General features: G+C 41.1%; 1 protein-coding gene across 2 annotated transcripts; it reads right to left on the bottom strand.

Annotated features, from left to right (window-relative positions):
• Positions 1 to 1,029: 1,029 nt before the first annotated feature.
• Positions 1,030 to 14,700, bottom strand: tor2a (torsin family 2, member A). 2 transcript variants are annotated; one of them, XR_014877155.1, is made up of 6 exons: positions 14,471 to 14,700; positions 13,767 to 14,032; positions 13,062 to 13,237; positions 12,703 to 12,830; positions 10,106 to 10,502; positions 1,030 to 9,928 (listed from the first exon to the last, which is right to left on the bottom strand). XR_014877155.1 is itself a non-coding variant. In XM_085179751.1 (5 exons), exons 1-5 carry the CDS (start codon positions 14,589 to 14,591, stop codon positions 10,258 to 10,260), a joined length of 936 nt encoding a protein of 311 aa, XP_085035877.1. In that variant the 5' UTR covers positions 14,592 to 14,700; the 3' UTR covers positions 1,030 to 10,257. The 2 variants fall into 2 exon arrangements, 1 of the variants encoding a protein (XP_085035877.1); XM_085179751.1 differs by having other exon boundaries at positions 1,030 to 10,502.
• Positions 14,701 to 14,803: the final 103 nt, after the last annotated feature.

Below are 14,803 nucleotides of genomic sequence, written 5' to 3'. Positions count from 1 at the left end.
GAGCAAAAACGGGAGCTGGAAGCTTGTAAATATAATAATAACCACTGCAGCCAAGAAGAGTGTCTGACGAGCCGAGTTGTAAGTAAGCTATTAAGACTCGACTGTACACTGTGTTCGTGTTTTCCTCCAAAAACAATAAGTTCCATTGGAGCAGCCTTTCAACGCCTCTCTCTGTCTCTCGCTAGCAAAGTTGACCCAGACAACAAAGTAAAGCTAGTTTTCGGCTACGAGCCTGACACGAACCCACCGTATTAGCCAGAGGTCCCTTTACTACGGTTCGGAGCCGCGGACCTTCAGTAACAGTAATAAATCACAGCACTAGTACATTCATGTAGTTGTAAACAGCATGATAATATATTAAGTAATCCAAAGTATTCAGAATACGTTACTCTCATTGAGTAACGTAACGGAATACGTTACAGAATACATTTTGGGGCATGTATTCTGTATTCTGTAATGAATACATTTTAAAAGTGACCTTCCCAACACTGACGGTACCTATTAACCACTGTCTATGACTCTAGCACGTCAAAAGTGATTATATTGAGACCATTGTACTGCTTAGCTGTCAGCTAATGCTACCAAGTTCGGTTCTTCATCAACAAATGTCATGAATGCAGCAAAGACACAGATACTTTCTAATTAGTTATGAGTAACATGCGTAACTTGTGTCGTTGTTGTATCGTTCTGTTCTGTCTGGTCTTTGTTTTGTTTTTTTTGTCATTTTTGCACACTTGCACTTTATGTAGCCCTGTGTTGATTGCCTATGTCACATGTAGCACCATGGTCTTGGAGGATTGTTGTCTTGTTTTGCTGTGTACTGTACCATTGCACATGGTTGGAATGACGATAAAGCAATTTGATTTGACTTGAAAAAAACAACAACTAAAATTACACTGACGGCAACGCAGACTTCTTGAATGGTTGTGAATACAATTAATCTCACAACAACCCAGATTATTGGTCACATAGTTGCAGTAAAATTCCTTTAAGAGACTTTAGCAAAATATGTAGCGGTCCATTTCAGTGGCTCAAGAGTTGGGAGTTCGCCTTGTAATCGGAAGGTTGCCGGTTCGAGCCCCGGCTTGTACAGTCTCGGTCTTTGTGTCCTTGGGCAAAACACTTCACCCGTTGCCTACTGGTGGTGGTCAGAGGGCCTGGTGGCGCCAGTGTCCGGCAGCTTTGCCTCTGTCAGTGTGCCCCAGGGTGGCTGTGGCTACAATGTAGCTGCCATCACCAGTGGGTGGATGACTGGATGTGTAAAGCGCTATACAAGTACAGACCATTTACTCAGTTAGCTGAAAGTGTATTTTGCAGCTGGAGCCACCTATGTTGCAAACACACCTGTTAATCAAAATATCTACATCTCTTCTCCTGTAAGCTGCTTTGTATACCAGCTATAATACTGGGGGAAATTGGCTACAGTAAACATGTTTACTTCTCTGGTAAAGCTGGGCTTTTTAAAATGGGAGTCCGTGGGGTCGGACTTGCTTTGGCAGGCTTCTTTCTTTCTTGATCATTCCATCATGTGTTTGAACTTTATGGTTTCGGTTAGATGTCAAACACTTGGTGTCTTCACCGAGTGCTGCTGCTGTCGAAATATAAATCATAAAAGCCTGACACTGCTGAAGCTGCAGTATTGTACACTGTACAGGATCAGATATGTTTGGAAGTCAAACTTCAGGCAGTAGATTACTAAAATGACGGTTATTCAATATTTTTTTTCCCATTACATTTAAAGGTTGATAGAAGCCAGCGTGGTCACAATTATATTTCCTTTTAAAATCTATGAACTTTTGCATATGATGGTATGCTATTCTGCACACACAGATTTATTGAAATATCATGTGCAACTTTTGAGTGAGCTCTCACTCTGGTCATTCCTACACTTCATTCCTACATGCCGTCCCATTCCTCTCCATCCTACTGGGGGGACAGCCGGCTGCAGGAATGCAGGCCCATCCCAACCGTCCCAAATGACTGCACACACAAAAAAGGATTTAACTCTTTGTCACAATTGTCCCCTCACACTCCGGCCTGCAAAGGGAGGAAAAAAAACAAAACAGCACAAGACTCCTGAATCCACTGCCCCTCCACCATCTCGCCACCCTCAACCATGACCCACCCCCCTCCCTCCACTGTGGCCCCTACCTTTCTCCTGACCCCGGCCGCGTGCATAAAAGACCCATCAGAAGTATCGCTGGCCACATTTACAAGTGAAAGAGGCTTAATAATGGAGCGGTTAGGGAGAAGAATGAGAAGACAGAGGGGCACTCACAGATGTGGAGGTGCAAAGGGAGGGGGGAGGAAGGAGCAGCGTCCCATTGTTGCCCCCGCCACCGTCACCACCCAGCTCTGGTGGAAGGAAGGAAGAAGGGAGGGTTGGCAAGGGGTGAGGAGGTAAAGTGTGAGGTGAAAGTTGCTTTTTACACAGATTTTGATGGAGGAGCAGAGAGGAGGAAGAGGATAAAAAGAGGGAGGAAGTAAATGTGGTGAATAGGGGGTTGGGGGTGGAGCACAACATTAAATTGCAGAAAAATAAATTAATACAACTACACTTCTCTTACCTAGGAAATAATAAAGGCTTGTCCAGCTGTTCTACTGGGAGCGTGTGAAAAAAAGCTCAAAGGTCACGGTGTGTGTGTGTGTGTGTGTGTGTGTGTGTGTGTGTGTGTGTTACGGTCATCCTGGCTTTTTCTTTCCATGCGTCTCTCATTGTCCTGAACTGCATAGATGGCAGCACACAGCAACAGCAGCTGGGGTGAAGAGGCCTCTAAGCTGACCTTTGAACCCCTCCTCTTCCTCACACAGCCTGTGTGGTGGTGGTATTGGTGGGTGGTGGGGTGGAGGGCGGAGAGCAGAGGGTGGGGGTTGATGAAGTCATCACAGCAGGGTCGTGGTGAGATGTGGCATATATAGGAGGCAGCCTGGTGCCTTTTCAAAGGATGAGGAGATGTTTCCAAAATTTCATCAAGCAGACAGGAAACTGAAGTTTGGAGGTTTTGGCTGGTTTCCTGTTTGGTCGGTCACCTCCAGCAGGTGAGAAAAATGGCAGTTGGGCATCTCCAAAGAAACCAAGTTGGCTGAGAAAACAAGCTACAGTAAATCTGGCAGCATCTGAAAAGTTTTCACTGGCCTTGGCTCAAAATTTGACATTTAAATGACAAACTTGACTCTAATGTTGTTTAACTTGAGGTTTCTTGGGGTGCATACTTCAAGCACATCTCGTTGCTCAAGAGAGTAAAATCTGACAAAATGAAGAAACAAAATTTAAACCGAATTTTGTCTCACGTCAACCTCATCTCCTAACATGAATCTACAACCAAACTGCTTCATTATGTTTGAGAAACGATCATGTTCTCAAATCTCTGAAGCACCGTGCACCATGATTCTTACTTTGGATGACACCAACATGACTCCGGTTCTTCTGTGGTGAATATTTTTGGTGATTTGTGATTAATTTATGTTCTTTAATTCAAATAAGTCTGCCTTCTTTCATCTGGGAATACTGGTAAAAATCGGAAACTTCCAGTAATGCACCTCTCCTCCAGTTTTCCCATGAATTTATGTGGCACAATTCCTTATTTTGTGTAGTTTCTGCTCACATCTAACCACTCACTTTAGATAGCTGCCCCTCCCTGAGCCTAGTTCTGCCTCTTCATGTTTAAAGGGAGTTCTTCCTCCCTACAGTTGCCAGGTGTTGTTTAAACAGGTCAATTATACTTCTGTGTCAGATCTACATCGTTACTTACATCATGACGGGACCCCATTTTAACTCTACGTTGAAACCTGATGTGCACCTCCCTCCCAGGAAACGTAACTACACGTCGTGTTGACACATACCACAGCGTGAATGGTGTGAAAGTGCAGTGTAGGGATAAAGGTAGTTTCCGTTTACATCTGTTAGGTTTACCTAAAATAAAGACAAACAAAACTTAGAAGTCTGTCGCACAAAGAGAAACTCAAGAAGTGAACCCAAAGCACACTGCTGCTCACACACACTACCAACAAAGGTATTCTGGCACTGGAGTGCTCTTCTTCCTTGTGCTCCCTTATCTAATTACTGAATGCGTTTAGCTGTAAGACGCGGTACCTAAGGCAGCAGAGAGAAAATGCAACACATGTCCACACATGCAAAATGGGCGCGACACAATAAAACTGAATTGAAATGAACATATGAAGATGTCAATTTTAAAAAATAACTTTCGCCCCAGAGTTTTGACTCCAGGGTTAATTTTTAAATCTCATGTTTAGGCGACTGTGTGGTAGGATTTAGAAAAAGCCAATTCCAAAAAAAGTGGCCAGACAGTGTAAAACGTAAAGAAAAACAAATACAATTGTTTACAAATCTTATAAACAGTTATTTTATTCACAATATAGAAAACATATCAAAACTTTAAAGTAAGAACACTGAATAGTTCTACTTTGAAACCATACTGTTAATGATAGTATGAGGCCACTCTCCTCTTTAGTCTGGAGGATGGTGCATCCTTGTTTTCCACTTTGCCTCAGTTGATATTAAACAAGCTTCGGGCCAGAGAATGAGATCTGTACAGATATGACTTCTTCCATATATAATGGAGCTTTGCTCTGCATTTGTGGATGGCTCCATGAGCTGTTCACAGACACTGATTGGTGGAAGTGTTCCTGAGCCCATGCAATGATTTCTATGAGTTAATCATGCCTGTTTTTTAATCCAGTGTTGCCCCGCAGGCCATAAGATCACAGGCATCCAATTTAGTTTCCAAACTTTTATCCATTACACAATCTCTGACTCTTTTGATATCATGTACTGTAGGTGATGAGATATTTTATACTGAAGATCATTAAAATTGTTCCACAATTTGTAGATACATTTTTATGGATTACTGAGCCTCTGCCTTTACTTTTGAGAAACTTTGATTCTCTAAGTCTAAGTTGATTCTTTGAGTCTCAGAGTGATGCTGAAAAACTAGTTCATGCATTTATTACTTCCAGGCTGGACTACTGCAATTCATTATTATCAGGATGTCCAAAAACTCACTGAAAAGCCTTCAGTTAATCCAAAATGCTGCAGCAAGAGTCCTGACAGGGACTAGAAAGAGAGAGCATATTTCTCCTGTTTTGGCTTCCCTTCATTGGCTTCCTGTTAAATCCAGAATTGAATTCAAAATCCTGCTCCTCACATACAAGGTCTTAAATAATCAGGCCCCATCTTATCTTAATGACCTTGTAGTACCATATCACCCTATTAGAGCACTTCGCTCCGCTCTGCAGGCCTACTTGTTGTTCCTAGAGTATTTAAAAGTAGAATGGGAGGCAGAGCCTTCAGTTTTCAGGCCCCTCTTCTGTGGAACCAGCTTCCAGTTTGGATTCGGGAGACAGACACTATCTCTACTTTTAAGATTAGGCTTAAAACTTTCCTTTTTGCTAAAGCATATAGTTAGGGCTGGACCAGGTGACCCTGAATCCGCCCTTAGTTATGCTGCAATAGACGTAGGCTGCCGGGGATTCCCATGATGCATTGAGTTTTTCCTTTCCTCTCACTCACTATGTATTAACAGACCTCTTTGCATTGAATCATATCTGTTATTAACCTCTGTCTCTCTTCCACAGCATGTCTTTATCCTGTCTTCCTTCTCTCTCCCCAACCAATCACAGCAGATGGCCGCCCCTCCCTGAGCCTGGTTCTGCCGGAGGTTTCTTCCTGTTAAAAGGGAGTTTTTCCTTCCCACTGTCGCCAAAGTGCTTGCTCATAGGGGGTCACATGATTGTTGGGTTTTTCTCTGTATCTATGAAGCGCCTTGAGGCGACTTTTGTTGTGATTTGGCGCTATATAAATAAAATTGAATAGAATAGAATTGAATTGAATTAAGTTGCTCGTATCATTCCCAATCATGTTACTAATCTCCATCTATCCTAACCTGTTACCAGTTAAATACACAATATTCCTCCAACTGTTTTCTTTAAGTAACATAAACTTTTTACAGCATTTTGCTGTCCCTGTCTCAACCTTTTTGAGACATCTTGCTGCCATCAAACTCAAAACTAGCTCTTTTGAAATATATATTTTCTATTTTTTTTGTGTGTGATTAAAATGTGCATTTATGAGATTTGCAAATTATTGCATTGTTTTTTTATTTACACGCTACTCAGTGTCTCAATAGAGGGTAGATAATAAATCTGATGGTGTGGTGTTTTTACCTAAATACTAATATCAGCTGATGTTTATCAGGTATAATTGTCTAGGTTAGGTGGATGAGAATCTCATGAACAGGAACATCTAGTCTAGGGACTGTGAAGTATTGCCAGTATTTATATCGAAATCAATGCAAGAACTTTTTCACAAATTGTACATAAAATAATGTGAGTTAGTTATAAATTCAGTGATTTGTTGAATAAGTTTATACTTTCCCATATTTCAAGACCATCTTGCACCAGCCTTCCCTTTTGTTTCTCCAGTGAAACGTCCAGAATTTGATCGCTAAATTTTAATTTACAAAATGGTCAATGGTAGTGATGAAGAACCACTCACCAGTGCTGTCACCTATTGGTTAGTGAACTCCAGTTTCGAGGCTTCGTGCATTTGAGCCGCTGATGTGTTGAAACTAGATGTGACAGCAAGGGACAGATCTACTGGCTAATGACTTGTCAATCTCATATTGTTAATTAACGAGCATACCCAGGACAATTCTCCTTTCTGAAACTTGAAAATGATAACCATGTGAGATAAAACCAGAGAGAACCCACACAGAAAGGATTCAAACCCAGGACTTTCCTGCTGTGAGAGGATGGTGCTAAGTACCACCCCACTGTGCCAACTCAGTGTAAAAATGAGGTGTCATGCGTAAACGACTTGGATCTAATGTCAAGTAAGTTAAGAGAAATGTCCACACAAGTGAGAATGTAGCTCCACGGACTGAAAAGAGTGAACAAACACAGCCTCCTGAAGACCTCTGACACCTGTTCATTTCCGATGGAGAAACTATTAATTTCCTGCTCAACGAGATATCAGAGCTACGTCTTTCTCAGAGATCTAATCAGCATCGCATCTCGTACAGAAAGCTGATACACAGCAGCTCCAGTCATTCACAATCAAGGACAGGTGGATATAAAAAAAATCATGCTTCACCCTTTTTGAAGCAATTTGTAATAAAATACCAGAAAAACAGGCTTTTATACAGTTTTCAGTGCTGCATAATGTTGAGAAAGGATGAGCTTTAAATAAACAACATGTTGTTGTATTACATGACCATTATCTACTTGTTGAGTTACAGCAAATAACAGTCGTTAACCGCTTTATGTGAAGAACACTGACTTCACTGCAGGTTTTACAGATGTCTTTCAGTGTCTTGGTATTTCAGCTGTTAGACTATGGATATGTAATTACCGTAAAAAACAGTGACTTATCTTTAGAAAGCATCGTCAGTGTAGTAAATTTAACAGCAGCTTTTTCATGCACAGTCTTGCCCCCCAAAGTCTTGATGCATGCTCAATCATCCAGGTAAGTAAATCCCAAAAGGTTGATTCTGTTCCTGCAGTCAGCTGAGACTGAAGAAGTCACTTGGATGTAGCGTTTTCTCCCATTGAAAATGTTACGGCCAGATGAACAAAATCAACCTTTTGGGGTCTTGCTCCTCAAGGTTTTTCAATGAATGCGGCAGCAAATGTTTTTTGTGATTGTGGGGTCTAACTAAGCATTTTCAGTATGAGTGTCATTATGATTGGAGGAATAATGTTCTCAGAATGAGAAACACAGAACTCCGAATGTATTTACGTTAAACAACTTCTCGATTCAGTCGCTCTGAGCACTTGGGTTTCCAGTGTGGCAAATAAATCACAATAAATTATAAACAGAAGAATGAGTGTAACTTCGAGTTGGTTAAGCGAAAAAAAAAGAAACTGGAGATTAATTTAGCAAAGGAATGGGGAATGCCAGGGCTCAAGAGCCGGTGTCCTGCAGGGCCTTGATCCAAAACAGCTGATTTAAATGGCTAAATTACCTCCTCAACATGTCTTGAAGTTTTCCACAGGCCTGGTAACGAAGTAATTATTGGATTCAGGTGTGTTGACCCAGTGTGAGATCTAAAACCTGCAGGACACCGGCCCTTGAGGCCTGGAGTCCTGCAGTGACCTCTGCAGTGACCAGTTGCCTGATTCAACATAAAGCACCCAAAGGGTCAAAAAGTAATTGGACCCTTTACTGTTTTTCTTTGAAATCAGAGTGGTGATTGTTAAAAAACGAATCATAAATAAACAAATAAAGTTGTAGTTACATGTCATATTCACAGAAGTAATGGGAACAACAGTAACGGGAACAACCTTTAGGTGATCAAACGCGTTTTAGCTTGTGGCCTTTTGATCAACTGACCAAAAAAACCCAGCATTGGTCACCTAATAAAGCTGTTCCCTAAAACTTGTTGCTGGAGTCTTCATGCCATCAGATGTTTGATCTTCTCCATGCACCTTGGAATTGGTGAAGTTGTCCCAGAAATATTTGTTGATATTCTCAGAAGTAAAAAGAATATTTTCCAGTAAAATGCAAGAAAACAGAGAAATCTCCCTGTTTTAATAAATAAATACTGGACAAAAGGCACAAAACAACTTTCTTGTGCCATTAATTTTATTTTTGCTTTACATTGTAGCAGTAAAAGGTGCACAACACCTCAAACGCTTCAGTCACGAATGTCCAGAAGCTGAAACTTGTGTAACTCAGAAGAAACAACAAGGACAAAAACCAAAGTATTTTGTTGTGAAGATTGTATTAACCATGGTAGTGTGAGGAGTCTAACTGTCGCCGATTATGGATGGCATAAAGATTTTCATACAAAACATGACTGAGTTTTACCCTGGAGTCTGCCTTCTCCATAGCAACACAGCAAAGCTGAGTGGAAAAAGTAAAAATCAATCAAAAAAACTGGTGTTTGATTCGACTATTAGACTTTTCTGTACTGAAAGCAAAGCTAATGATCGCTGATCCCTGCGGCTGTCTTGAGTTTCACGAGCCTCTGTGTGTGCCAACCTTCACCCTGATACGATAAGAATTTCATCTTCATCCTGTGAACTCCGTTACCCTTGTTCTTCACTGCATTTAACACGCAATTTATCACAAGAAACAATTAATACTTTATAATTAGTAATTTGGTGTAAACAATCCAAACTTTTGGCAATATTTCATAATTGACAAAGAACATCAGGTCTTTTTAATACTCCATAAAGTGCACTTTCAGTGTTTTAAAAACCTCCCTACCTGCTGCCTTTACAGTACAGTTTAAAGCAATGAAACAAAATAAAAGCACTACAGAACTCGTTCACATGGGAGTAAGTGAATTAAAATGCACTGAGCTCTTGGTGAACTCTGCTTCACCTCCGTTACACTTGTCTAAAACAAAGTCTTTACTGCCACCTGATGGCAGAAGTGGTCACATGCTCCCAAAGTATGGCATCGAGCCTGCAGGGCTGCAGCACACAAGTTGGGTTTTTTTTCCAAGTAAAACTCATCTCTTCTTCTTTCATTTGTTTTAAAATGATCTGGCAAAGGAGCTCCTTTATCCTGTGACATCTTTCAGTCCTAAAATTTATTCTACTTTCTAATAAGCGACTGATGACGTGTACTTTCATGTCAAGCTCTCTTTGCCACAAGCCAAATATGTCGCTTCATCCGGGTGAAAAACTTGGATAATGATCGTCGAAAGTCAACACTTAGCAAAAATCCCATTGCTAACAAATGTTACCCAAAATAAAAACAATCTTGTGTGATCCCTTTTGGGAAAAAAATTAGAAAAATGAAATGAAGACAAAACAAACAAAAAGGTCTTCGCTCATTTTCACCAAATAACCTCCAGCTGTTTAGTCCGCTCTGGACACCTGTGACAACTCCGCATCAGTATGACCATGAAGGGATGGCGGTGTTGACAAAGAATAAATTAAGACTGGATAAATAATGAGCCTAAAAACAAGAAAACATCAATTAATCACTTTGAGTTGAAGTCTTTGAAATCTGAAACCACACCATACCAACAAAAATATATAAAAATTTAAAGGTAGAGCTGGGTTTGAGGTAGAGTGTGGCATGACTCCTGAAAAAGTCAGAAAACGCCAACTATACCTTCATGGAGACACTCACTGATTGCAAATCCGGACAGTCAGGAGTTCCACTCCCCTTGATTTCATGCTCCCAGGGCATCCTAGCCTCCAGATGCTGCTCTGACCTGCATGTGAGCATCTTTCTCAGATTTTCCCTTTCAGTCCTAAAAGTTAAACCCAGTTCCCCTCAGCTCACAGGAAAAAGTTGATTTTGGCAGGGACAGTCTTACAGCCAGTGCTGGAGAAGTACTTTCCCTTAGCTGGAGTGTAGTTCATGTCGCCCCCTACTGCCTCAACCACGTCGTTGCGGCTGCAGCTGCCCCGCTGGCAGAGCTGTGAGTGCACGCAGCGCTCGACGTGGTATCGGCTCAGGGGCAGGAAGGGAACAAAGCGGGTGATGAGCTTCTGCTGAATGATGTTGGACTTGAAGAGGCCGCCTGAATGGGGGGTAAAAACTCACTTCAGTTACTGAAGTAATGAAAGCTTTCATCAGCAATGCACTGGAAAATTAGCTCAAAGAGGCTGCTTAATTTCTGTGTTCATTATGATGCACTGCTGCAGAGCGATGATGTTGCTTCTATTACGGGCTTTAATTTTATATTCATGATTAACTTAAATGAATCAAAGTCAGAAGACCAGTTTTAGCTCTGGAAGAGCACCAAAGCATCAGTATCGCTGCCTTCTTCCTCTTCTAGTGAACAAGCAGTAAAAAAACAAAACACTGTGTTTGAACAAACCAAGGCGAGAAAACTGACATGAAAAAAAATATTTTACCTCCTGACACCAGCATTTAAAATGTCTTAACCTTCTCACACTATCAACATACATCTTCACCTGCTTCAACTGAAAATCCAGGTTGTACAGAAGCCGGAGTCATCACATCACACCTTTCCCTAAACCTCCTGATAATGGCTCACAGTATGACTTAGAATTGATTTTAGGATCTATTTCAAGGTCCTTCATGGCTTCTCTCTGTGCTACATATCTGAACTAAGAGACCTTTACTCAACAATCTGAGTCTTTGTCCAGGCTCTCATGTGACTGTTATCTGGTGCTGAGGCTATAGCCTACTGGCCAAGCGTTCATGACCCATTTAATTTGATTGCAGCTGACTATGTGCACGTTAGCATATGCTATTTCCGGTGCGGAAACTCCTGTGGGGAGCTTTGTTTCCGGTGTCCTATTCGCGCCTGGTTTACGGTCCAAAACAAGTTAAGCAAATAAATGAATCAAGCGGCGATTTACATTTCTATAGATGTCTCGGGCATTTACCCAATATATCTGTAAATGATGTTCATCGACTTGTCGATATTTTTCCCCGTGCCTCAGAGCAAAAGAGAAAAGGGATTCAAATGTTATATTTCTCAGCTGTCCCTCGTTTATGTTCTGAAAATAACCAGCGATAGGTGAAATCAAGTAGCCAATTTTATCTTTTGACAGTGCAAAACGTTTTGTGGACATCGTGGACATCCAGTACTGCACTTCAGAGTCACACTGCTAGCAATCGATGCAGCGATTCTGTACTGTACAGGAGAGACGTCACAGAGGAGATCGTCTGCAGCGATCAGGACACAATGTGACGTAAAAATAAGCATGCAAACTTGCACTAAAAAAATCTGTGAAACAGCGAGGTGAAAGGTGAACCTCGTTATAGCGAGGGACCGCTGTAATTTTTAAGGTAAGTCACAACATACCCTTCGTAAATACTAATGTATAGAAACCGTTACCAGCAATCGTTCATTTTTTGTGTGGCTTTTTTTCCACAGTTTGTTAACATGCTGTGTAGGTGTGTACTTGACGAGCTGATATCAACATAATGGCGGAAACATCTGGTTTGACTATTGTTCACCTGTAGTTTGAATGCTGAACATTTGCCTGTTTAAATCATAAGAACTGTCACTATACAGAGATGTGCTTCTGAATGTGGAAGATGTGTCTTCTGCTGCAGTCATGCAGTTCTGCTTGTGTTGAGTGATGTAAACAACTGATTGATCTAAACTCTTTAAACGTCAAAATTGATCATTAGATTTTTTTATGACACAACAGTGGTGAGTGTTCCCACCTTCTGCTCTTTGTAACTTAATTGATTTTGGAGTATATCTTCGCAGTAGCGATTGACCGCAAAGTAAAGCTACCGGAAATGTACAACCCCACATCCGGTCTCAAACCAGGAAGTTAGCATTTTCTCGTGCACAGGGTCAGTTACTTCTTTTTTAATTTATTTCTCCCTGTAAATGTTATTGAACGTAAGTATTGATCTGTAAAGCATTTTATGTGCTCTGTAAATAGAAAACATTAATATTTTATCATAGTTATTGTTACTTTTACTTTTTCTACTTCAAGCACTTTGCAACTTGTTCTCTAATATTTGCCTTCCTCTTGTTTTTGTCTATATTTCTCCTTTTTGTTATTTCTACTATATTTACTATTAATTATATTTTATTCAGTTCTCAGTTGATCAGCTGAGAACTCCCACAATTTCGTTGTACATGTACAATGACAAGGGCCATTCTATTCTGTTTTATTCTATCCTATACACAGAAAATACTGAACTTTAATCAAACTCTGAAGGGGTTTGAGATGAAACCGCCTTACCCTAAGAGTGTGGAGTACTTAAACATGTAAAATGAGTCTTACTTGTGTTATTGTTGTAAACTGCCTGTGCGATGGCCTCCTGCAGGTTGTCCAATTTGATCTCCTCTCTCTCTCGTCCAGCCTGACGGTTCTCCAGAGCCACTTTGTTTATCACCTCCTCTCCTGCAGTGCTGCACACAAGAAACACAAAATAAGCTGCCCGTCCCTTTGTAATTAAAAAAAAAACTTTCTTCTTTAAGCATCACCGGGAGAGAAATAAAGTTTTGAGCATTAACCGTTCATGAAAGCTTTAAGTTATTTTGACAAAGAGAATACAACAACTTCTTTTGGAGAGAGTTCATATCCACAGAACTAAGCTAAACACTGGACATGCCTCACTGCATTAGGGGAGTGTTTAGTACCTGATAAAGAGGTATATCGCCTTGCGGTAGTTGGTGCGAAATACAACATGAGACGGACCCAAAAAGGGCTCCAGGACATCAATGAGGCCTGGAGGCATCTTCTCCATCTCATCAAAAATGAAAACGGAGCGAGCGCACTCCGTCAGGTTTCCCTGCACCCAGTCCTTCAGCTCCTCCTACAAAACCAAAGGATGGATATTTAATTTCACAAGCTCCCAACACATCCCCTATGACTGCAACCAACAATGCTTTTAATTACATCTGCTGCTGTTCTGCTTTTATTACTTAATTATAGGCTGTGTAACATGTATAACTGCAAATACTGTAGTCTGAAAGGCAGCACTCGCTTGTGAAATTTTAGTATATAATTAAATGATTACTAACTAATTCCCACTTAGTTAATTCTATAGACAGAGTCTGCTGAACATAAAACATCTATCGTTTTATTTTTTTGTGTCTACTTGTGTGATCATTTTTGTTTTGACCAGCCCATCTTCCCTGAAATTGGGAGCAAAAATCACAGGACTCTCTCTTAAGTTCTAAATGTATTCTCCTAAGAAGAAAGCAGAGTCCTGTTTGCACATTAGGAATGACAGCATTCAAACTTCCCTTTGTTATGGTCAACAAACATTTTATAGTGAACACACAATAAAACAACTAGTACATTACTTCTGATTTTAGATATAACCATTTGTCTCAACATACCCTGTACTGCTTGACTCGGTGGGGCAAGGGGAAGTGCAGCGTGGGGACAAACTGGTGGACATACGGGCTGCTCATGGCTGAGCCATACAGATGATTTCCCAGCATAGAGCTGACCAGCGTCTTTCCCGTCCCAGAGGAGCCATGGAAAGACAGCACCAGTGGCTGACTGGGGCTTTTATTATGAAGGAACCTTCCCACCTCCTCTGACACAATGTCCTGAGCCAGATGCTGTCCATAGACATTCTTGTAGAGGTCCCACTCCAAGTCTGGCGATCAGGGAAAAAAAGACAGTCACAATCTTTCTTCGTGCAATACTAGAGGGGTGGGGTGCCCTGTAATAACCACAATAAAGGGTTATAGGAACAAACAGAGCAAGAAAAATCTACTTCTCGTGGCTGTTGTCATGAAAAATCTGCAAAGTAGACAACTAGCTAATTTAATTACAGATATTGTAAGAGATTTCTTGTATTCAGCCAGCTAGCATACCAGTTAGAAAAGCCTTAATTGCCTCCTCGGGAACACTGTACATTAAAAAAACAAAAAGCCGTTAGCGGATATAATTTTTATAGGAAACATATATAGTATAATACAGCAACAATAAAGTACGGTTTTATAAACGAGCTGTTTGCACTTTGTTTTGGTACAAAGCTAGCTGGCTAACACGAAGCAGCCTCCGTAGGTTAGCATCGACAAGTACGTCTCACCTCTAATATTCGGCTTAAAGTCACAGTCGCAGCTGTCCGATATGGTGCAGTAAAGTTTCTGGAAAACGCAGCAGACTGGGTTACAAAAGAACAAAAACAGCACTAACAGTGTCGCCAACATTTTGGCTGCCTGCTTGCAGACAGAAAAGCTCAGTTTGGAGCTTCTCCTTATCGCTACCGGCTGATTTTGTAGTTTTTTCCTCCCCGGAAGGCGCGCAGAAAGACGTAGCTCAGTGACAAACTGGACTACAATTCCCAGAGATCATCCAGCACGGGGCGTGAATTGTAAGACACGTTGGAGGATCACAGTCCAGAAAAACGCAAGACTTTGGC

Source organism: Neolamprologus multifasciatus, chromosome 12, assembly GCF_963576455.1.
Source record: "Neolamprologus multifasciatus chromosome 12, fNeoMul1.2, whole genome shotgun sequence".
Classification (NCBI taxonomy): Eukaryota; Metazoa; Chordata; class Actinopteri; order Cichliformes; family Cichlidae; genus Neolamprologus; species Neolamprologus multifasciatus.
Note: the sequence above shows the minus strand (reverse complement) of the source record. Positions and strands in the feature narration are given on the sequence as shown.